Source organism: Oryza brachyantha, chromosome 3, assembly GCF_000231095.2.
Source record: "Oryza brachyantha chromosome 3, ObraRS2, whole genome shotgun sequence".
Lineage (NCBI taxonomy): Eukaryota > Viridiplantae > Streptophyta > Magnoliopsida > Poales > Poaceae > Oryza > Oryza brachyantha.
Genome location: NC_023165.2, coordinates 5,938,001 through 5,963,121, shown reverse-complemented (window position 1 = coordinate 5,963,121; position 25,121 = coordinate 5,938,001). Strand labels below are relative to the sequence as shown.

General features: G+C 45.5%; 2 protein-coding genes across 3 annotated transcripts; both read right to left on the bottom strand.

The window, feature by feature from the left end:
- Window positions 1-1,335: 1,335 nt before the first annotated feature.
- Window positions 1,336-4,115, bottom strand: LOC102711686 (branched-chain-amino-acid aminotransferase 2, chloroplastic-like). Its single transcript, XM_006651129.3, has 9 exons — window positions 3,856-4,115; window positions 3,566-3,642; window positions 3,260-3,440; window positions 2,922-3,101; window positions 2,646-2,777; window positions 2,454-2,552; window positions 2,143-2,355; window positions 1,893-2,005; window positions 1,336-1,784 (listed from the first exon to the last, which is right to left on the bottom strand). The coding sequence occupies exons 1-9, from the start codon at window positions 3,997-3,999 to the stop codon at window positions 1,670-1,672; spliced, it is 1,254 nt and encodes a 417-aa protein (XP_006651192.1). The 5' UTR covers window positions 4,000-4,115; the 3' UTR covers window positions 1,336-1,669.
- Window positions 4,116-21,349: 17,234 nt separating this feature from the next.
- LOC107303744 (homeobox-leucine zipper protein HOX19-like) lies at window positions 21,350-23,706 on the bottom strand. 2 transcript variants are annotated; one of them, XM_040521540.1, is made up of 3 exons: window positions 23,004-23,706; window positions 22,719-22,798; window positions 21,350-22,373 (listed from the first exon to the last, which is right to left on the bottom strand). In XM_040521540.1, the coding sequence occupies exons 1-3, from the start codon at window positions 23,421-23,423 to the stop codon at window positions 22,031-22,033; spliced, it is 843 nt and encodes a 280-aa protein (XP_040377474.1). In that variant the 5' UTR covers window positions 23,424-23,706; the 3' UTR covers window positions 21,350-22,030. The 2 variants fall into 2 exon arrangements, with proteins under 2 accessions (XP_040377474.1, XP_040377475.1); XM_040521541.1 differs by having other exon boundaries at window positions 23,013-23,704.
- Between the last annotated feature and the right edge of the window lie 1,415 nt (window positions 23,707-25,121).

The window sequence follows — 25,121 nt, the reverse complement described above, 5'->3', positions numbered from 1 at the left end:
AAGCAATCGCTGAAATCTTGATGACAAGATGTAGCTTTACAGCTGGAAACCTGAAAAAAGCATTAACCTCAGAACTGCGGTTGCTTAGGAACCAAATTCGTGTATGCAATTGAAAGAAGCAAAATCATTCAGGAAAAAAGATTACTAGTAGGACAAGGAACCTGATGCATCAACTCATACCAGGACAAGACTAGAGAACATCTCGAAGCATAGCCAGTTCCGGAAAACGCATATCCAAGCGGCAAAATCTTGTCAATATTATCCTGCACTCCGATCGTTTCATTGTGTCCCCTGATCACGGCAGCTGCTGGAGCTGGAAGCAGAAAAAGGAGAGGAAAGGAAAAAAAAAACAAAAAGACCCGTGTTCGTTTCGGCATCGAACTCTTCGTCCACGATGCATGCACGGGCGATATGACATACACATGCAGTAAGCTACCGTGGTTTTGGATTGGCATTCCCACGTGGAGTTCGAGAAAACGACCGCCTCCCTCGTGCCAAATTTGGTGTCCGGTTCCTTTCGTGCCACTCCAACTGCTAGCTGCATGCTGCCTCCTCCCCTGCTGCTGCCTGCTTGCTTCATCCGTTGCATACGCCGGTGTCAAACCTCTCTTCGCGTGGGTGAATATATAGGAGACATCAGCATCTGATATCGTAGGATCGAAAGAACTTAAGCCAACCAAAGAGAGAATCTCCTAAATTTAAACCTTCTTTCTATACGCACACGATATCTCATTGTACGCTACGTGAAATCTTCAGCACCACGTGTATTGTACTTTAGCGTAAATATCTCGTAAGATATTCTGATCGTCCAGACATCATCTTCTCCCAAATTAACTTCTGATTCATTAGCGGTAATACTTTCCCAAGGCATCAAGACACACCTATACGCTAATCAAACTAGAAATCATATTTGAGTGCAAGTTCTTCTCCAACTTAACATATGTATAGCAACAATATCCACACATATAGAAAACATCTAGAAATCAAATTCATGATGAACAAATACGAAATCGAAAAGACTAGTTGAAACCAAAACTAATCTAACAACGGATGGTCTGATCGTCGGGCCTGGTAGTTTGACTGCCGCCATACCTGTACCGCCATTGTTTCGGCGGTATGACCAGAGATATCCAGTCACCAACACCACCACTTCGCCATAGACTTCAAATATTAAAACCAATTATCTCAAATACTAATAGTTCATTATAAATTAATAATCAAAACACATTTTGATTTTACACATATATGTTGTGTTAAGGTTAGCTGGTTAGGGAAAGGAGCAACAGTGTCAAGGCTGTCACAACCTTAATTATATGAAGCTTTAACTCAAAGCACTTGGCTGCAGGCTGCAATCTGTGCATAATTTTATTGACAGCTCACTCTCTTTGTGCCTAGCTAGATGAAGATGACTGAGAGGAGTTGCGAATTCTACATTTCTTCACTGATCACTGTTCAATTGTCTCAAATATTGGCATGGAGACAAGATTTTATTGGCCACACGTACAGAGATATGAAGTAAGATGATCTTCATTTGCTTCCTGTTCGTCCAAATTCTACCCGCTGATCAGTGATCACTGTCGCTACAGGAAGATATATAAAACGACAATTATTTACATTGGCACAAGCATAACAAGAGGAATAATCGGGATCCCTTTGCCCATATCCACCCTTAATCTATTGCCACTGTCCATCCTTTCTTGTCCTCGGCCAGGCCCATCTGGATGGACGTCAGAGTCGTGTGCAGTGTCTGCGACAACGTGTCCTGACCAGTCCTGAACTCGTACCTGCAGTCGCCCAAAGAAATCGAGACCGAATCGTTAGCGATATTTTTGAGATTCAGATCGATGAGATCCTCCTGTGGTTGAACGATCGATTCCTGCAAAATTTATTACCTTTGCCCTTGATAGGAGACGGTCGACACCGGGGCAATTACCACCGCTGTTCCGGTGCAGAAGACCTCGTCTCCGCTGATCAGATCGTCGATGGAGACGAGCCGTTCTTCAACCTGCTTGGCCAACCCACACGGTTCAGATTCTGTGTCACTGTTATATCGCACGCCTACTGTATTTGACATGCACGGGCACACGTACGTACGGTGACACGACGGTAAAATTAAACAGTGGAAACTGTTATGATGATCACCTGATAGCCGCGGTCCCTGGCGAGCTCGATGACGCTCTTGCGCGTGATCCCCGGCAGGATGGTTCCGACGGTGGCCGGCGTGGCGACGACGCCGTCCTTGACGATGAAGAGGTTGCAGGAGGAGGCCTCCTCCAGGTACCTCTTGTGCACCGCGTCGAGGTACAGCACGTCGGTGAACCCTTTGCTCTTGGCGTCCATCTGCGCCTTGAGCACCTGAACACAACTCCCGTTTAATTAATTAACGCCGCCGATCAGCCAACCTCGATCACATGGTACATATCGATCGATCGTGCATGTAGTTTTTAGTTTACCGGAGCGTAGTTGGTGATCGTCTTGACCCCGCCGGTGCCGCCGGGCATGGCGCGGTGAATCGCGTCCTCGACGACCAGGTTTATCGGCGCTAGGCCCTCCTGAAACCGATTCAGGTTTTGTCAGATTTTTGCCGCGTGTTCGATCGATCACCAACACGAAGAGACAGGTAGCGAATCGAGTTTTGCGGCGACCTTGAAGTACGTTCCGACCGGCGCGGCGTAGATGAGGAACGTGTACTCCGGGGCGGGAGCTAGCCCGAGGATCGGGCCGCTACCGATGAGCAGCGGCCTGATGTAGAGCGCCCCCTTCCCTTGCGGCGGCACCTGAGGGAGACAGATAACACACGCAGACACGAACGAATTGTCAGACAGTGAAATTCATCGAGTCTGGCACGGCACGAACGCACGCACTGTGGTTGGGCTGGCCTCGAGGTTGGTAGAGGCTGCGTTTCGTTCGTACGTACGTACCCAGCGCCGGTTGGCGAGGACGGTCTGCTTGACGGCGTGGACGAACTGCTCCACCGACGGCGACGGCATGCACATGCGCTCGGCGCCGTGCTGCATCCGCCGCGCGTTCTCCTCCGGCCGGAACAGCATGTACCCCTGTCTGTCCGACTTCCTGTACGCCTTCAGCCCCTCGAAGAGCCCCTGATATATATATCGACGACCACGCACGCAGCCGTACAGCCGGCCGGCCCCGTTCATTTGTTAGTCCGGCCGCCGGAATCCATCGATCGACGACGTGCGTGTTGCATGGACATGTGTGTGTACATGTGGGTGTGTGTGGAGAGGACGTTGGCACGGACCTGGCCGTAGTTGATGACGCCGGAGGAGGGGCTGAGCTCGATGTTGCCGTAGCGGCTGAGCTGGCCGCGGGAGAAGACGCCGTCCTCCAGCGAGCACCGCATCACGTACATGTAGTCGGTCGGCGTCAGCCCGAACCCCAGGTTGTCCCAGTCGATGTCGCCGCCGCTATCCTCGTCGGACCTGCACGCACGCACACGCATATCGATCCACCGCGCGCCGGCGCGGCGGCTATGGCAATAAACAACGAATCGTTCGACGGAGTCCCAAAGAGCAGGAGAGATCTGCATGTGTAGCGCGCGCCTCACCTGTCGACGGTGGAGTCCAGCTGCGGCAGCGACGACCTCCACCGGCGCTGGAGGAGAGACCACCTGCCAGCGGCCAGCTGCACATCGACAAGCAGGCGCCTACCATGAGTCCCGGCCCATCGCATCAACACAGAAACCATCTCCGACATGCGCCACACGGTTCGCAGTACGCTACCCGATCGATCGAGGACCACGCGCGATGGAACAGAAAGCACCGGCTAAGCAGACACGGACGGAGAGAGCGAGGAAGTGGGATCTGCGCCGTAAAGCGCGGGTAACCACACACGTACCGTCGGGAGCGCCCCGCGGAAGCTGCTGCCGCCGCCGCCGCCGCCGCCGCTTCCCTGGAGCACCCTCGTCAGCGCGTGGTGGGCGTCGCGAGCCCACGGGAGGAGCGCGCGCTTCGCGGACGACGCCGACGACGCAGCCGCCATGCAAGAGACCTGTGCGGTGTCCTGGCTTGGGTTGGAGACACGTACTGCTAGCTGCTCCGCGCGCGTCCTAGAAACCGTTCGCGCAAAGCTGAGGTCTACTCGAGTGACAGACAATGCATGCAGTTTACATGTATCGATCGGGAATGTACCATTACGACGGAAATTCTTTAAGATATATTTGCTCCTTTCTGGTATGTTCTCTAAATATTTATTTAAAAAATCAAAACATTTAGTATGGTAGATCAATACCTAATATATTAGGATCAAATTTGATTTATACCATAAAAAACCAATACGTCTCTTAATATGTGTATTAATTAGAGTTTAATTTATTCCTTTTACTGCTTATAGAGATTAATTTTGTATATACATATTTGTAAAGCAATATATCATATGTTAATCTATCTTATCAATATTTTTATAACTATTTAGATCACATTAAAAATAAAAAAGCATCTCCTATGGATTAGAATCCATTCCCAGATAATGCTAATACTTCATTTCCTAAAACATTATATTATGTTCATCCGAAAATATAGTGGGTATAAAAATTACATCATTCTCCAAGGGAAACCCAAATCTGAATAACTATCTCCGTTGTAAAATGTTATCACTTTTAGGATTTTTTTAAAACTTAGGATTTAAATTTTGTCACAATATAAGTATTTCTGCCTTGGTTCCTATGATTTTAATTATCTTTTCAAAATCAAAATTGACTCGTGAAGTGATTACAAAATAATCTTTAATATTTTTTATATACTAGATAATCTAAATTCTTATGCTTTTAAACGAAAGTGCAAGCAGTACGAAAGTTGGGTGGGTATGTGCCGATGTGGCAATCACCTTTTCCATGCATATGGACAACACAGCGATGGGGGGAAAGAGTGCTGTCGTGTGGATGGCGTGGTAATTGACTCGTGCGTCCAGGCTTCCTGTGGGCCCTGATGGCAGTGAGAGGCTGTAGCTTTGGTTGCTACGGCTTTGTTCTGCACGCGTGATGGGTAATCCGGGAGGAAGGAATCGGCTCACGGCTCTGCCGGTGGCCGTCGGTACGGCGCTTAATAAATAAACAAATATCTAGCGTAACCTCTCTCTAATGAGCATTTTTATAGTCTTTAAGTAGGTATTAAAAATTTAGTGTAAAATTTAGTACCACTTGGTACCTTATGTACTAGGAGGTATCAGATTTTATACTAAATTTTTTATGGCCAAATTTGCTACAGAGTATAAAAAACGCGTAATTAGTCAGTGGACACCGTAAGATCATGAATTTGCTATAGGACACCACAAAAATGAGGTAATTAGCTGATAGACACTCCGACCATTATTTTATTTATTTCGGAGTCAAAAATTTTAAAAATGACGAGATTGCTCTCGGTGGCCGGGTCGCCGCAGCTGGGTCGCCGTCGTTACCGTCGGCTCAGTCGCCCTGTAGACTAGGGTTCAGGTGTGGTGCAACGCCTAGACCGACTAGGTCTGATTCAACCGAACCCGGTCGGCATAACGGGTTGGCCATCGAGGACAATCTCGTTATTTTTAAAATTTTTACTCCGAAATCTATTATATATATAAAGTAATAGTAAAAGAAGCCACCACGTTCGTTCTCACAGGCTAGAAAATCTCACGTTAATTTGAGGAAAATAAAAAAAAGCAATTGGACACTATAGAAACAAATCGTAAGAAAATAAAAGAAAGAAGGCAATCGGACACTAGAGAAAAAAATCATAAGAAAATAAAAGAAAAGGCAATCGGACACTAGAGAAACAAATCTGTTGTTTTTTCTCTGTTTTTTTTTCGGATGATAGGATGAGACAGCCGATCCTAATTGAGTTTTTGAGGAGCCGGACGACGAAGCCTCAAAATCAGATAAAGATGTCTCTGATGCACCAGACTTCAACTACAGAAAATAAGACAAATAGAAAACACAACCGGACAATACATTAGTCTTACGTAGTAAATTTGAAACTACATGAACAATTTGAAAATAAAGAAGAGTCAAGCAGATAATAGATTAGTAAATTTGGACTCTTTCTTACGTGAACCACATTTGTTCTCATCAGCTATAAAACCTCACATTAATCAAAAGAAAATAAGAAAAAAGTAGATAAATAGACCCATATTAAACAAAACGGATAAGGATTTTTTAATAAAAAAACGTGTGAGACATAGATATAAAGGTGTTCAAGAGACCATCAATTAAAAATAAAGGAAAAAATAAAAAAGAGTGCATGTGTAATAAAATTTAGAAAAATCCAAATCTCATATTAAAAAATTTTAAATAATTAATATTAAGGGAAGAGTCTATCTATAAATACAATTTAGAACATCTAAAATTCCAGTTAAAAAGAATCAAATTAGAAATACAAATTCGGAATTAAAAATAAAGAAAAAATATATAAAAAGGCAGTCCATGTGTAAATACATTTTAGAAAATTTCAAATCTTGAATTATTTTTTTTAAAATAATTGATATTGACATAAGAGTCCATCTATAAATATAAAAAATCTAAAATTTTGGTCAAAAAAAGAGTTAATATATAAATACAATTTAGAAGTATCTAAAATTTGAACTACAAATTAAATATTATGTTAAAAAGAGTTTCTGTACAAGTACACATTAGAATACAGGCAAATGAGATTCTATGTAAAAATATAATTTAGAATTTAAATTCAAATTAACAATTAAAAAGTAATTATTATTAAGGTAAGAGACTCTATAGATATAATTTATAATGAAGCTAGCCGCGCAATATGCGCGGGCCACCATACTAGTTAATAAAATAATGTCCGAAGTGTCTAACAGCTAATTATCATATTTTTGTGGTGCCCTGTAGTAAATTCGTGATCTTACGGTGTCCACCGGCTAACTACGCGTTTTTTCGATGCCCCGTAGCAAATTTTGCCATTTTTTATAACTCTCGATGTCTTCTTCGCAAATACTGTAAAATTGGTCATCTCCAATTGCCTAAAGTTATAGAGCGAGCGGAGCCTTACGGTGGGAACCATGCAGCCCAACAGGGTGGTGTTTAGGAGAAAAAAATTAAATGATATATTTGTAAATAGAAAATAATTTATGAATATAATATATGTTCATAATGATTTAAAAGTCAAAACTAAAAAATAAACTTCGGTGAAAAATCTTAAAATCAACATCAGCTTTAAAGTTAAAAATTTAAACCCAGAACCAAGAGACGACCCTGCAAACTTACAATGGGCCTGCTGATGATCGATTCTGTACCTAAAATTCGTTTTTAGAACATACTCCTTACGTTTCATGTAATAAAATATTTTGGTTTCAATTTTTTCTAAATTCATATATGAACCAATATATATGTTTTGTATATATGTTTAGATTTATTGGTTTATATATATATATATATATATATATATATATATATATATATATATATATATATATATATATATATGAGTAAAACAAAATATCTTATAACCGGATATGAAGAATATAGTAAATATGTCTTCTTCACATGTGGACAACCGTTCGTTTTCTTAGGACAGAATAAATCACCGGTCGAAGGTCTTTCTCCAGTGTCATTGTTTGGTTTGTAAAAAAGCCAAACGTATATTTATAAAAGAAAAATATATTTTAATAAAAATTCCATATGCTTATTTTTAACGATATAAAAATCATGACTAGAAAATAACTATGATAAAAAAGTTTAATTTAAAATTTATATTTTAACTTATATATATAAATAGAAACAAAAAGATAGGTAAAAGATATCGATGTTGCATGCAGTCAGCCTCCCACCTACTACCGGCTGCCGCTCATCCGCTGTGCTTTTGATCTGGCGAGTACATGCAGTCAGTCCTACCTTGCTTATCCTCTTCGTTTTTTCCTCTTCTTCTTGATCGTTGGCAAACTACTGTTGCTTTATCATCCAGTCATCCATGCATGCCGCCTATGACTGGGTAGGTGAAATGGAGCCTCTCGCCACACACACACATCGCAATAAGTCGATCTCTCTCTTTCGATGATACCAGATCAGATCAGATACGGGATGAGCCGATAGGCACAGTCATCTTTACGTGGATATGATCGGCTGACTCTATGTCTACGTGCACACGTTTGTGCAAGTGAATTATCCCTAAATTCGTCATATCCACGCTCGAAATTCCCGTGATTTCGTCAAGTTGGTCGGCTAATTATTCCTCCACCGGTTCTTTTAATCAATCAGGTTGTAGTCGTCTATGAATTATATGAAAATTTAACAAGAAATGGAGCAACTCACCAAGAAAATGAGATAAAAATCGATCCTACGTGACAAGGTAGAGATATCCATGTTTCAGCCTTATCCTGCTTCACGCAAATTACATTGTAGTGTAGTACGTACATTTGAGTCATCGGATAGAGTTTTAACTATACTATTTAAGTGCATATGATTTCGTTGATACCAAGGTATGAGCGAGAGTATATCTATAGAGCGAGAGTATATCTATAGCAGAAAAAGAACAAATATCTTGATACTAGTTTAGCCCCCCTTATGTTACGGGGTAATAGTCCTCATCCAGTCAGTCGAAGCCAATTTTGTTTCTTGTATGATGTCGACGAGATGTACACAATATAAGATGAAGGCTCTCCTTTCAACTAGACTATCCTAACCTAGATGTCGATAAAGTCGATGGGATTGTCCGGGCTTAATCTTGATACAGACACTCCCTAATCTTGAGTTTTAGTGGCTCGTGTATTTCTTACCCCTTCTCTGCATAGAGATGCTTCTATTTATATAGCAAAATCACTCCTTGTAGTAGTAGGACTCGATATTATCCTACCAAATATAGTTTATAAATCATACCTGAACTAGACTAAGAAAACCCTTATCCTAGTAAGATCGTGCCCCACTTAATTGTGTCTAACTAGGAGTCATGGAGATCCTATTGTTGGGCTAGTGAGATACATGATATTTTTGCATGTGCGTGAATATAATTTCATAGGGTATGACATACATATAACACTGACCATAGCCCCCAACCTTTGTCTTAATGGCATCGTCGATCTATACAGCCTTTGCTTGAGTATCAAAAATAGTCGGTATGTGTGTTAAGGGGAGAGGGTATGGGAGTACTCAACAATGCCTAAGTATCTTATCGACACTTTACAGACAGACTACAAAAGATACATCTCTACTTTATCAATACAATCGTAATATAGGATAGAAAGTATTATATTACAATACTTGCTCAAATATTACATATGCCAACGGTTTGTACGTAAAGTATTCTTGCAGATAAATAAAAGCAACTTACAGAGTTGGCCACGGCCAATGGATAGTCTTGAATAAGTATTAAATATCTTCAATTATTGATATAAAATACTTTTGTCTAATACATCAATGTGCAAGGATCTTGCATATCCGAAAAAAATAATCAATATAAAATTCATGTTAGTGGTCATGTTTTAATAGTTTGTGAAGCTCCGTCACTAAACACAAGTATTCGGAAAAGACTTTACTGTCAATAGTCCAATCGACAATAGTAAGGCCTAACACCTTAGAGCCCTTTGAAACACGAGATTTAAAACTGAAACGTAAGACTGGAAAACACACGAATAAAAAATGTAGGATTTTAACAATATGTAAGTGTAAATAGATTATTGAAAAACACAAAAATTTGGAATACATGTTTGAATGGATAAAAGAAAACACATGAATTCAAGAAGAGTGGTATACTCAAAGAAAAGCTTCCATGAGGTTTACCGGACCTCATGCTAAGAGCAAACCAAGCAGCTTATCCAAATTCCATCATTCATACTATCATTTGGATAAACATTTAAATTAGATTCTCTATTTATATCATATATTACTCCAACAGAACATACATATTGCATCCATATATATTTTATTAATATTTTGCAACCATCCTCTCACATGTTGATATTGCTATCTTCTCTTGTGATTGGATATTGAAATATAGATAGAGGAGAGAGAACATCCATCTCTGGACGTTCTCTTTCCAATATGAACGATACGATAGATGATCTATTAGAACCATTTTTTTCCTCACATCATCTATTTTTAGAATAGACGATAGGATAGATGATCTGCTGGGTTAGTTCTAAGTTCCTTACAAAATCTCCTCGTCTCGATTTATTCAATAGAAACTTCATCGAATTGTTGAAGTTCCAATTATTAGTTTGAAATGATCAAATAATAATTTTCTATAGAATTTAAATTCTACACGATTCATATGTTTTTTCTTCAAATCAAAGGTATCCTCAAATTCTACATGCTAGACACTACAATTGTACAAATCAAGATACCATAAAAAAGACTGACAGTATAAATAGTACAAATGGATTGTATACATGGGTAGGGTTGAAAACTTTTAAAAGTTTCCAACCGTATCGATATTGTTTCTTTGTAAATAATATAAAAATAATGTTCTTTGTTAATGTTTGTGATGATATGGTATGAACGTACAGACGAAAACCATCCAACCATGTGTTCCACAGTACGCTTGTTTGAAAAATGGGCTGTGAAGGGTGGAGAATGGAAATAATATCCTGGTGGGATTACGATTATAGGTTATAGAATTGGATATTCCATCCTAAGTTTTATTGGATAGATAAGGACAGGAAGTTTAGAGAGTAATTACCTAAATTCCCAGTTTAAAAACTGAAGTAAAACTCATAATATTTAAAATACTGAGAAAGTGAGAATGATGTTAATTTCGTAAATTTGGCTTGCACACTGTATTCCTGTCACGCCCGGAGTTTCATCCCAAGCCTAAAATCGTAAAAGAAAATCGTAAATAACAATTGGCTTAATTAACTCAGGAAAAATCCCTCTAAAGAAATTAATTCAATTAAATCGAGGTTCGCAAATCAATTAACTGGATTTAAATTCAAATTGCAGAAGTATAAAATTTGGCCAAACAATTAACTTAAAACTCGGTAAAAATGGGGTTTTCCTTTTTCCCTCCTTTTTCCTTTCTTTTTCCCTTCCTTCTCAAATTGGGCCGAAGTCCAATTTTCCTCCCCTCCTTTTCTTTTTCCTTTTTCTTTTTCCTCTCCTCCTTCCCGGGCCGGCCCAACTCCCCGCCGGCCTCCCCCCCCGCGCGCGCTCCCCTCCGCCTGGGCCGTCGGCCCAGCTCGCCCGCTCCCGCTCTCGCGCCCGCACCGCGGCGAAGTCTGCCTCGCCTCCCTCCCCCCTCGCGCCACTGACAGGTGGGGCCCACCTGTCAGCGACCGAAACCCCGCCTCCGCGCCCCGCCCGTGCAGCGCCGTGCCGGCCGAGTCCGCCTCCGCCCCGACACCTCCGGACGCCACGCCGCCGCTGCAACCACCGCCGCAACCGCCGCCGCCGAGTTCGCCGCGTCGTCGACTCGGTCTCCACCGGCCGCTCCGCCCTAGCCGGCGCCGCCACCCTATAAAATCCCCGCCGCCGCCCCGCCGCCACTTTCCCCCTCTCCGCCCGAAGCTTCCCTCTGTCGCCGTCAGCCGTCGATCTCCTCGTCGGCCGTCGGACGTCGCCGCCCACCCGCGTCACCACCGCCGCCTCGTCTTCGCCGACCTTCCGCCGGGCTTCGTCGCCACCGGTGGTCGCCGAGCTTCGTCGCCGCCCCCTTCGTCCCTCCCGTCGCCGTGCCCCGTCGTCTCGACGCCGTTGGCCGGTCTCGCCACCGAACGTCGCAAGCCGTCGCTCGTCCGCGTCTCCACCTCTGCCTCGTCCTCGCCGACCTGCTGCCGCTCTCCGTCGCCGCTGGTGAGCTCTCCTCTTCTCCTCTCCCTCCTTTTTCTTCCCCTTTGGTAGCCGCCGCCGGCCCATGTGCCACCGCCATGCGCGTGCGCCACTGTTCGCCGCCGACGTGCCACCCGGGCGTCGTCTCCCTTGCCGTCACCACCGCCGCCAGTCCCCGGCCGCCATCGCCACAGTTTCCCCTCCCTCCATCGTCCTCTGCCTCCCCGCGCACACGCCACGACGCCAAGCCGTCGTCGCGCACCGCTCCTCCCTCCTCTCCCCGTCGGATTCCTTTTCTCTTCTCGACCGTTGCCGTCGCTGGTCGTTGTCCGTCGTGCCACCGCGCTAGTGCCACCGAGCGATCTCCATTGCCGCCGCCGATCTACCTCGTGCTGGCCGTCCCCACCGGTCCTCGGCCCTCGCCGACTTGCCACCGCCGTCCTTGTCGCCGGTAAGCCGTTGCTGTCCTCTCTATCCCTCTCTTTTCCTCTCCGCCCGTGGCCGCCAGAGCCGACGCCGCCGCCGCATTCTCGCGCGCTTCGGCCGTCTCCGTCGCCCGTCCGCCAGCCGCCACCCTCGCCTTGCTGTCGCCGACGCGACCCCGCCACCGTCGAAGCACCGCCGCGCTCGTCGCGTCACTGCCGTCGCTCTCCCCGAGCTGCCACCGCCCTGTTGCCGAGCCGTCGCCGGCCGTCGCTGCCCCGCGCCACCGTCGAGGCCGCCTCTCCTCTCCTCTGTCGCTGCCACTTGGCCGCTCCGCTCGTCTCCACCGCCGCTCAGCCGCCCTCTCCCTCCTCCGCTCCGGCCGAAGCCGTCGCCCTCCCGTCGCGCCGTCGTCGTCGTCCTCCCCGAGCCACCGCTGTTCTCCCTTCGGCGTCGCCGCTCTTAGCGCCGTCGCCATCTCTCGCGTGGCCACCCACTGGGTCGCCGCCGTCCGCCGCATACCCGCCGGTCCACGCCGCCGTCCGCCGGCCATCGCCGTCGCCACCTTCTCCTTCTCCTCGACTCTCGCCGTCGCGCCGCTCGCTACCAGCCGCGCCCTCCTCCCCCTCTCTGTTTCCCTCTCACTGGCCAGCGGGTCCCACCCGTCAGCCCCTCCTCCTCTCTCTCCTCCCCGGGCCCGCGTGTCACTCTCCCTCCCCCTCTCTCTCACCGACAGGTGGTCCCCACCTGTCAGCCGTCAGCTTCCTCTCTCCTCGCTGACGTCAGCAGCCCCATTAATTGCGCAATAATTGATTTAGGACTTTTCTCTTTAGTTTAAAAACCCAGAAAACTTCTAAAATTCATAAGTAATTCATCTAGTCTCCGTTTAGGTCCATTCAAGTTTCATTAAATTCTTAAAATTGCCAAGAATCCATTAAAAATAATTTCTTTCTCTGTTTCAGTAGTTTTTTAGCCTGTTTTGTTTGTTTTGCCTTGTTTGTCGTAGGTTTTGACCCCGTCGCAGCGCCGTTTGTTCTCGAAGTCGTCGCCGAAGTTCCTCGTGGGTCTAAGCAAGGCAAGTGGCACCCTTCTTTGATCATATTGAACCTATGATTATAAAATCCTCCGCTTTTACATTCAAACATGCATTGTATTCAAATGTATTTACTTTATTTATCTATTGGGCATTTACCTTTATACCCGTTGATCCCCATTTATTATTATTGTCATCCCAGGGTTAATTTGACTAGACTTAGGGTTAGGCAATGCTTAGCCATGCTTAGTTCAACTAGCTCACCAATTATTATTTAATTACTGTTACACCATAATAGACCTTTAATGGTTGTAATCATTATTAATATCCCGTTGAGAATTAATACAACTAAAATATTGCTTATGGTGGGCTGTGGGTGCATGGTTTTGAGAGTCGTGCCCATGGCAATTAAGGACCGGTTCTCAGAAAACCCTGAAGGTCTTACACGTACTAACCACAAGCCAGAATGGGCAACGGTGAGACTCGTAATCTAGCTTGTCCCTATTCGACGTACCGAGGCAAGGATAAGCGTGATGGTGTATGGACGGGCAATCGTGGTGTAACGAAAGCCTCTGCTGCTTCCGGATCTACCAAGGCACAAGAGGGGACTGCCCGACTTGGTGTAAAGGAGGGGGTGAAACCTGAAGTGTGGTGCGATTGTCTAGGGAGGGTTAGGTGAAAGGTCTTATCATGGTTTCCGTACTGAGGTATTGTGGTGATACGTTGGGGCATGGTAACATGCTTGGCAGCCATGTCTTGTGGGTAAGGTTGTACACCTCTGCAGAGTAAAACTATTCGAATAACCGTGCCCGCGGTTATTGGACGAACGGACAGATTCACTGGGATTAGTTGAACCATTAATAACCTGATTAATCTTGGAACTGGTTTGACCCTGCGCAACGTGGTGTAACGTTGGCAATGGTTTGGGTCTGTCGCAACGTGGTTTAACGTTGGACAGAGGGTTGACCCTGTTGCAGTGTGGTGTAACGCTGGACAATGGTTTAGGCCTGTTGCAACGTGGTGTAACGTTGGACAGTGGATGTTTATTTTAATTGTTTACTTTACTTTTATTTCAGTCTATTTTATCTACTGGTTTGCTAAATTACTGTAGCTTTGTGCAATTTAACCTTAGCATATCTTTGTTACCCTATTGCATTCGTTATTCTCCCTCTCTTGGGTGTTACTTGTTGAGTACGGTGGTTTGTACTCAGCCTTGCTTAATTTTCCCCCACCAGAGCAAGTGCCAGAGCCTGAGTCAGAAGGTTGTTCCGAAGGTTGAAGTAAGGTTCAGTCCGCCGTCGAGAATGCCTGTGGTGTGGAGCCGTCATCGCCAGCTGAAGCTGAAGATAGATGGTTTAGTTTGTTTTCCTTTTCCGCTGTATTTCGATAGATAATTGTTTTTATTTATTTTTAAGACGTGGAACTGTGTATTAATTTGTCATAGTGTGTACTCAGGCTGATGCCTGGACCGAGATTTAATACATGCTATTGTTCAGAAATTTGGTGTAAATTTCTGGGCGTGACAATTCCCAATTTCCCATCCTCCCTAGTAGGTTTGCATATCCGAATCACAGTCTACCCAAACATTGGAAATAAACCTATTTGTCAGACAGGACCATCATATATTTGCTAATTGTACTATACTCGATATAATCGCAACCTTTATAGTTTTAATCCATTTGGATCCGAAACGCATAGAAAAATAGTTACAGAAAGAAGGCACTCTAACATTGGTGGATACGTCGGTCCACTTATGGTTCAAGAATTAAAGCTGCTATTTTCTGAGCATTTAAGTTTTGTAGTTGGGTTCAAGAAATTTCTTGAGATCGATTCATACGGTTATATAAAAAATCCGTAAAATTCCGTGTTTCGAACAAGCGATAGTGAGTGAGTGTAAAATAGTAGCAAAAGCAGAGTAGCTCTGTACTTCTGTGGTTCCAAAAGTCTTTGACGGGACAGTAACATTGACCGTTAATAGAACTATGGGATGATCATATGGTTTTTTAATAAAAAAATCAAAAAACATATTATAAATAAAAAAATTATGAATATAAATTTTATATATGTATTCTTGTGATCTAAAAGCCAAAGTTAAAAAATAAACTTAAAAAACTCTAAATTTAAAGTTAAAATTTTAAATTTTATTTTATAAACATAAGCATAAGAAAAAATCGGGTATCTGCTTCCTCCACTGTAGACAAAACCAAGGGACGTACTCCTCCGTCCCAAAATAAACCAATTTTTCACTTTTTTACCTATAATTTTTTACTCTTTATCTTATTCAAATTTTTTTGCGATTGATATTTTTATTTTTATTAGATGATAAATCATGAATAGTACTTTATGTGTGACTATTTTTCTAATATTCTAAAAGTTTTTCAAATAAGACGGATGGTCAAACGTCGAACACGGAAACCGGAGAATTGGTTTTTTTTTTTTTTTGAATGAGGGAGTATGGATCAGGCATCAAGCCACACTTGGCATGTTACACTCTACTTGCACGTCAATAGCTGAACCTTCTTGGCCGGAAAAGCCTCGCACTCTTGACCCATGGCTGTGGTCTCCTCTAGTCTCCATGGCCGAGCGGTGATGCTGTAACGCAGGAGATTCCTAGGACAAAAACGTGAGCCTGCGGGCCTGGCTCGTGCCGTGTGAAGTTTGTACTAGTGCCTAACACAACTTTGACATAGACGTGACATAGCATGGCTGGACGGGAAAAATGACAAGAAGTTCTCGATTTTAATTTCAAACACGGGAAAAGTTGATAAAATAATTGTCGCTGTTAAGGCAATGTGTAGAAGCCTTACTAGTTACAGCGACGTGGAAAATGATTGGGTTGATTGCACCCTGAAGAACTTTACGTACCCTACTTTAGTTCACCATAAAGACTAAAGAGAGGACAGGACGAAGCCGATCTTCGATCACTAGTTGGCTTGAAATTTTAAGTTATCAGCAAGGGTCGTGTGGCTTGTAGAGGCTGTGTTCAAAAGGATTATCTATGGGGTGGAGGAGGATCATAGACCCAAAACACCATTCATTACATACGACACGGATGTTTATGGGCCGAAACCACTTCCGGTGCTCCAGGCCAGTGTACCTGTCCAAGTACATGTCCAGTGAAAGCCCATTAGGCTGTCAACAAATTGGGCCCATCGAGCATACCGACAATTGAAGCAACCAGCCACCGTCCGTCCTCGCTCCCAGCCACGCGCGGCGCCGGCGCCAGCGCCACCGACGCCCGCGGCTTCCGCCGTGCTGCAACGGTGCAAACCTATGCTGTGCCCACGGCCACGGCGGCGATCACATCAAACGCGCAGATCTGCACCGCCGTGACAGGAGCCGGAGCCGGTTAATCACGCATGCAGGAGCCGACGCGACCGTTCGACGCGCTGCCGGCGTGACGGTGGCCTGTGCGCGGCTTGCGCCAGAATCAATTGTGTGCGAGTACTCCACACTAGTCCAGCGCCCCCCCCGTGATGGCCGACCGAGCGCCGATACCGAAGCGTTCACGCTGAACGTATGAACCCGCAATACATTCATTCATTCATTGCGACGAGGAGGAAACATGCTCACGCTGAACGGATGGGGCGCGCGGAATGGATTCACGCCTCACGGGATCGGCAGGAGGAAAGGCCTGGCCTCTCTGTAAAATCAGCCCATCAGATGGATGGTGTCGTCGTCGTCTGCTCCTGCCCGGCGGCCCATCTCGAGATCTAACGTGGAACTCGTCGGTCCTATCGGCTCCAAAATTTGGTCCGTTCGACCGATCGGGATTCGAGAAGGTCCGATGCGAGCTGCGTGCGCATGCCGTGCCCGGTGAAGAATCTATGGACCTCACCCGATCATCCTTGCCTACCTGATTCGAATTCTCTGCCTGCAGCGAGGTTTTGTTCTCGCCTAGCCCGCGTGCATCGCTCCGGTCGCATTTATTTACTGGTAGTACGTGTAGTGGAAGGACGGACCCACCCACGGGCTTGCGCCTTTTCTGGGCCGCGGATCACAGGATCGACGGTTTGGATTAAATGCCACGGAGCGAGATTTACCTAGGATGATCTACTCATTCTGTACGGCGATGGTCAAATGTGTAGCTACAGCTCACTAATTTGGTTGAGTTAAAAAAAAAAGTTACTTCATCTAGAAAAACTTACTTTGGCTAATTAGGTGGTCTCGCACTTTGTCGTATGGTCGTTGGAGATGCACGACGTGTGTCTACGCTCATGCTAATGCTACCGAAAAATTAGCATAACGTAAGTTTGCGTGCTCTGTCATTGATGCAAAGCGGTCGCATTATGCATAGACAGGTACTGAAAACATATATATTGAATAAAATACACCCTTGGTTCATTAGATGAACACCCAAAAAGCAACCAATTCCTTCTGTTGTCTGAACCTTGGTGTTTGCTGGAAAGCAGGACGTCGGCAACGAGAGAATCTTGTCGTCAGCCAGGTTCCAATTCGCTGCGGATATATTCCAAATCTCTCATCTGATTGATTTGATCCTCTGGAAGAAAAAGCAAACCCATCCTCGTCGCAGATAAACTGCAGTGACGATAAATAATAACCATAAAAAAGCGACCTCACCATCGATAACGTGGTATAGAAGAAGGGAGACGGAAATCTACGAGTAGATCTCGTGCATTGTATTCCTCTCCTGCAAACCGCCCGTTCGTGCCCTCAAATCAATCCTGAGATGACAGTACAGAGGGCAGTTTTAGTCCAGAAACAATCTTTCTATCGCCGGCCGGTAGGTACACACGCTCCATATCATATTCGATCTCATCCCCGGTCATGTGCACAGCTTGGTACGTAGAATAGGATCGTTTGATTGTACGCCCGAATAAATTGTCACGCACGATGCGAGAAAGATAGGTACGGAAAGTACGCGCTACTAGTACAGAAAGCACGTATATATCCAGAACACAATCTATTCGGAATACGTACCACTCCTTCCAAAGCCTGAGGCCCTGAGCCAATAATCGATATAGTAGTAGGACGGCTGGAAAAATAAGACAAACTTTTGACTCTAACGTTTGATCATTCTTTTTATTTAAAAATTATTAAAGAAATTTAAAAAAATAGTCACACGTAAAATACTATTTATTATTTATCATTTAATAAAAAATTGATCGTAAAAAAATTAAATAATATAAAACGTTAAACATCGTAGTAAAAAATAAAAATTAATTTATTTTAGGAGAGAAAGTATCTGCTATATGGTGGTCGTGGGTGGCAAATGATTGCGCGAGGCACGTCATGTGGGCGTGCCCGCTGCCGCGGCGTATCCACAGGTAAATCCATGCGAATGATGAGAGAGCCTGCCACGGCCGGCCTAATAGCAGCACCGATCTTGAGAGGCACAGGAGATGGTCCCTCTCCCCCGCGAACACACAGGAACACCTCGCCGTCCGCGGGCGGAGCACAGAGTACAGGCCTCTCGTCAGATCGTTGCCTCAGATCTCGGGACAGGCTGACCGAACGTGCCCGCCCAGCTTGTTGCCGACGCTGCGGCGCGGCGCGCCGTGCATGAGTGGGCCGGGGAGAACGTACGTCCGTCCGTCGCCGATGCGGGGTGCGGTGGGTACGCCATTGTCCAGAATTCACAGCAGGTCGGTCGATCGCCATGCGCGCGGGGAGCAGGGCGAGACGCGTCCACGGTCCACCGGCGCGCGCACGGAGGCGCAACGGCATTTAACTCTCGGGGGACGGGAGGCATGCATGCGTTGCTGCAGTGCAGGGCGGCGTGCATGCGCGGTGTGTGACCGTTGTAAACTCGTTTGTGCTACGTTTCATCGCCTTCACGGGGAACGGGCCCTTCAATTTCCCCGGCACTGGTTGTAGTATATTGTACAGAGTATAGAAAATTAGGAGTTCAGAGAGCTGTCTAGAGTTCGATCGGTCTGGACTAGTGATGTCAAGCGACATAAAGACATCCAGATCATCAGCCTATAGCTAAACTCAATCATATACGTGTACGATAACACAGTTTCGTTTCTCTGTAGCGCCAACGCATACCACATGATTGTCTTCAGATATAGTATATCCTGTTCATCATCATTGATATGGTTATATACAATGTACAATTCATTGTCACACAGATACAATCTTCAGATATGACTTCGTTAAACTCATCCCTCTCCTATTTAAATATCTTTCTTACGAATTACTCTCCAAATTCCAGTCGGATAGTTAAGAAGATGTTATGCAATATGCTCGGTCACGAGGGGAGGACATAACCCAATTGCAAAAATTTATTATAGTAGGCAAGTAAGTAAGATGATCGTCTGCAAAGCTATGGTATTTTCATAGGCGGACCACAAAGTGACTCGTCTATGAAAGTCCTTTTAATGACTCGACTGCGACAATCAAATTTCAAAATAATACACATCTATATCTGACTTTTTAATACAAAGTCGGGTAAAATAAACTCTATATCAAAATTATAGGTCATGACAAGATCTAAAACTTTGTAGCTGATAATTTTTTCATTTCAGATTGGTTAGAGGCCTAAATATTCGTTATAACATCTCAGATTTATTTTTTAAAAAAATCTCATACCTATGTTTTAGATGAGCTCGTACAGAGATTTGCTCTATATAAAAGTTATAGAGTTCAACCATATCTACAAACTTTTAATTGACTACCTTGTCATTTAATATTATTTAATGGATTAAATAAACATTATAAGTTTAAAATATGTGAAAGTCAAAAGACTATTATTTTTGCTTCCAAACAACAAGTGATTGATAGTGGGACGGTAAGAATGATTGTGTGGATTTGATGTCTAGACATGTGTTTTAACTACCTACGAAAATGAATTTTAGCTGCCTGCGAAAAAAAAAAGATAATTCTGTTGTAGTGTAGGACGCCTCTAGTCGAAACAATTTTACTTCCTCCTTCCGCTTCTACCCGGACTATTCGTGGCTGCACGGTGCACCGGCGAATCCAACTCCTAGATAGATCGGATGGCCGTCCTGTAAACAACCGTTAGTATCTAATTAAAATGATAAATTGATTGAACACAATGTCCAGATTTAACATTGTCGCTCGCTGGCTCCACACCAGTGGCGCGGTGGGATTGCCTGCTAGACCACCGGGAAGGCGGCAACCGACCAAAGCAGTTATCCATCAGGTAACGGCCGGTCCCGACACGTAATGCGTGACGACGGGATCGAGCGACTGCGAGGTTGATGCATGCCCCCCGGCATATACCAGACAGCCGGTCCCGGGCCAACGCAACGGCCAGGGTTACGTACGTGCCAGCTGCCGCCGCGCAGATCGACAGCAATCTAGCCGTCGGAATGATTCGACTGCGAGTTTTCCAGTAGAGGTCGCAGCCGTGGCCGTCTCCAGCGATTGCGCGCGTACGTGCTCTCCGCGCCGGCCGCCGGCAGCTGGGCTCAATCCTTGGCACGCATGCCCGATATATGCCTCCCATGTTAACTACTACCACGCCGACGCCGCGAAGCGCCTTTTACGTGTCATGATTTGGTCGTGCCATCGCTCATCTCACACGATCCGCACGCATATTAATCTTGACCCTGACTATCTACACCTAAGTGCAGTAATTACTCAACGAACTGGCATGGTATTAACGACAGCTGATGAGTAGTAGTAGCAGCAGCAGTATGATCGCACGGAAACCGTCAGTGTCCAACAGTACTTGCAACCGATCGATCGTGTATGGGCTACGTAGTACCAGCAAAAGCAAGAGCCCGTCGTGAGCGGTGGCCGTGTGAAAATTGCCTTGCTTGACTTAGGTCAATTAATATGGGGGGATGCAGGCTGTGCAGCTGAGCTGCAGAGAGATCCAGACGGCTACCGCTCGCTCTCAAGTCCTAAGTAAGAGCAAGACTAATACTATAGATAATAAGTTAGCTATAAGATTTTTTATAGTCTTTTTTTATTGACCCATATACTAGTTAGTCCTTCATCATTAATACAGGACCCACATATCACTCTCACATAGTTTTTTTTTCTGTACCTAAGCTGGCTACAAGCTTACAGTCTGTTTACATTCTTTCTCATCCCCTCTCTCCTCCACATAAGTATATAGCCAGTTTATAGTCTCTAAGCAAACGGAAAGACGAGAGGCGAGTCGCGCTCTCCTCCTGATTAATCAATAATCAGCAGAGGCGAAAGCGATGGCAACTCAATAAATTTTTGGAGTTGGGAGCCCCGACACACACAATCATTGAGACGTATATCCATACAAAAGTAAACACATGTACACGCACCCGACAGGGCCAAGCGAACAGGAGGGAGGCAGGCATGCTATATCTGCCTAGCTCATGTCGTTATCCAATCCAACGCTGCTGTACTGCGTGTGTGACACTATCCAAGAATTTAATCCATCAGTAGTGCTACTAGTGTACAAGCTTAATCTATCTAGCTAATGGTACCACGTACCACTGCACTGCCCATGATCTGATCCCCCTCTGAAAATTAACTAGCCTTGTGAAGCAAAAAAAAAGAAAAGCTAACTAGATGAGAGAGGGGCACACAGTTACATACTTACATGCATGCACAGAAATATACATGGATCGGGTACTAGAGTAGCTAGCTAGCTGCGGCCGGCTATTAATTTGACTAATCCTATCATTAAGGCTATGATTGATTGATTGATTGATGATCGACTTACTAGCTAATGGAAGCTGGAATCCCCCCAGGCAAAGAAACAGTAGCTCGAGAGGATGATGATGATGATCATGTCGATCGTCGTCGCCATGTATGTCGTCCTTGTGTCACGTGTATAAGTTACCTGTGACGTGAGGTGGTATTAGCTTTAGCTAGCAGTCAGCAACAGTGGCATGTCTGTTCGGTGCAGAATTGCGCAGACTCATGCACGCGCGCGCGCGCGCGTGCGGCGGATGGATCGATCAGCAGGCGGCGGAGTGGGTGAAGGGGTTGAAGAAGTGGTGGGTGGTGGTCCGGCCGGGCCCGGCCTTGGCCCCGTCGGCGACCTTGCCGGCGGACGCCGGGCCACCGACGCGCTCGCAGGACGGGCAGATGGTGAGCGTCGCGGCCGGGAGCTGCATGTAGAACGGCGCCGCCGCTGCCGGCTGGTGGGCCGTCGAGGATGGCGGCGGCGGCGGCGGCGGGGCGAACTTGACCGCGCGGAGCTCCTGCAGCTCGCGCTGCAGCCGGCGGTTCTCCTCGGTGAGCGTCTCGCAGCAGCGCTTGAGGAACTCGCAGTCCACCTCCGTCTGCTTCAGCTTTGTCCTGCATGGGGTGCAACGCGTGTGAGCGAAACGAACCGATAGATGGTTATCAGCCACATCCACAAACTGCACCGCCCAAATGTTTTCTACTAGAGTAGTTTTCTACACATATATAGATAATCCTTGTCATGCATGCATGAACATGATTGAATTACGTAAAGAAAAAGCTAGCGAAGGCAAGGTCCCCCCGCTGAAGGTTCTTGCTGAGATAATAAAAGTTGTAGGAGTACATGTGTGATGCATATCTGTGCACACTGGCTCGTGTACATGTTGCAAATTAATACTTGGTCTCAGGAGAGGAAAAGGATTTGCAAAAGAAAAAATAGATAGAGAGAGAAATACTAACCTTGCTCTTCTGTTTTGGAACCAGACCTCCACCTGCCTTGGCCGGAGGTTCAGTTGCTTCGCTAAAGCGACTTTCTGCTTCTGCTCGAAGAAACAAAGCGGTGGTTTCATTCAGCGACTCATATTTGATCAACAAAAAGACGAACAAAAAATTACAAATCAATATTATGTGCTATGCTTGTATTTGGATGTATCTATGGCCTGATTTACGTAGGTAACTGCAGCTTTGTGCAGACTAGAAGCGGCAAGTCAATAGAACGTGAGAAGTACGCGCGGGCGGACGTACGTGACGTACCGGGTTGAGCGTGCTGTGCTCCCGGAAGCGGTCCTCCAGGAGCGCGGACTGCTCCTTGGTCAGGCGGAGCTTCTTGCGGGTGCTCCCGTCGTCGTCGGCGTCGTCCCGCCCGGCCGCCGTCGACGACACCCTCTCGCCGTCGGCCTCCTCCGCGCGCTCCCTCTTCACCGCCCCGACGGACAGCGACGACACGCTGTGCGCGGCGCCGCCCCCGCCGGACCCGGCCGCGCCGCCGGCCGCGTCGTCGGGCATGCTCAGCGTCAGCGACGGCTCCAGCGGGCACTGCGGCGGCGACGGGCGCCGGTGCTGCGCCGGCCCGTCGGCCGCCGTTCCTCCGCCGAGGGACAGGCCCAGCGCCAGGCCGGCGTCGCTCAGGAGGTGGCCGCCGCCGACGACGTCCTCCTGAGCCATGACAAATAATTATCTAAGCAGCAACCCGCTCCTGCCGCCGCCACTTCAACCCGCTTCTCCTGCGTGCCAGGGCTAGCTCACCGTCTCTGGCGAGGTGCAAGCAAGCGTGCGTACGTGCGCGCGCGTATCTGAGGCAGGGGAGACCGGGCACGGCCAGGGAGAGGAGACGAGGAGGCCGGCGCAAAGAAGGAAGGAAGCTGGGGGGAATGAATTGGTTGGGGGGTTGAGAATATTTGAGGAGGCCGGGGAGACAAGCGGAGAGACACGGACGCCCACCCGGCCACATCACACGGACGCACTCGAAAGGTTTGACGAGCCTGCCAATTTTGCCTCTCTTTATTTCTTTTTCTTTCTTCTGAAAATTACTCCTCCTACTACTAGTCTCTGCTGCTTAAAATAAAAAGAGAGCTTGGTTTTTCTTTTTTTTTTCTCGTTTGCTTTTCGTCGGGATGATTGGGTTGAGCGCGTCTGGATTGCCCACGTGGACGCCGCATGTGTAAAAAGGGCCATCGGCAACGTTAGAAGCGTCCATGTCAATCTCAAACCCACTGTGCATGTACTACTACTTTGCCCCCATTTCTTTCTTAACTCGTGTCGGCCCATATGCAAACATGCATGCATAATTTGCACAGGATTTCAAAAGGCGACGAGTGCAAAATCAAATCTTGTGAAAGAAAAAAAAAAGAGCAATCAATATACGGTGACATGGATGGCTACGTTGCTTCATATGACTTGAACGGCAGGCACGTAGTACCTGCGTTCTGGAGCAGTTAGGTACGTGGTGCCTCTGTTTGTATCAGTGAGCGCATGTTGGTTTCGGTATGTGTATTATATTTATATAGTTCTGCTTTGGAAAAATGATTAGGTATTCGGTGTTCCAGAAATGACAGTAATAATTTGTACAGTACTACCAAATTGGTTGTTCTTTTTCTTTTGGGAGGAAATTCGTGGCTGATTTGCTCTATGCACACGCCATCCTATTGGAAAATATGAAGATTGCGGTCCGGCAGCAGAACATTACTCATCACCCACCCAACCACCCGTGCGTGTGCGCTTGCGCACAATCATTTACTAGGGGCCGTGTTCGACCATGACCATAATTAAGTAAGTCCCTCATTTATTTTTTACTTTTTACGTGTACGTTTTTCGAACTGCTAAACGGTGTATTTTTACAAAAAAAATTCTATAATAAAGTTGTATTTAAAAAATCATATTAATCTATTTTATATTTTTTTTAATAATTAATAATTAATTTTCTGTTGCTTATCTTTACATTATTATTTTTTGATTTTTATACGTATGTTTTTTTAAAAAAACAGTGTGTTTTAAAAGAATTATATACAAAAAGTTTAACAACTAGTTCCTCCGTTTCAGACTTTTTAGGTAAGAGTCTTACCTAGATTCATATAGATGTCAATAAATCTAGGCATATATATAAATTATATACATTCTTTAATTGATAAATTTAGATAATGCTAGAAAGTCTTACAATATAAAACAAAGGAAGTAGATTTTTAACTTTATACTCATTATTTCTATTATTATACCATTAAATATATTAAAAAAATTCAAATACTTTTTTATCTTTCAATCTTCAAATAGAACACATCCAATGGTGATTGGTGGCTTCTTCCCCAGTCGATCCATCTCAAATTACTACTCCTACTTTCCTTCGTCTCATCATCGAGTAGTGCAGCT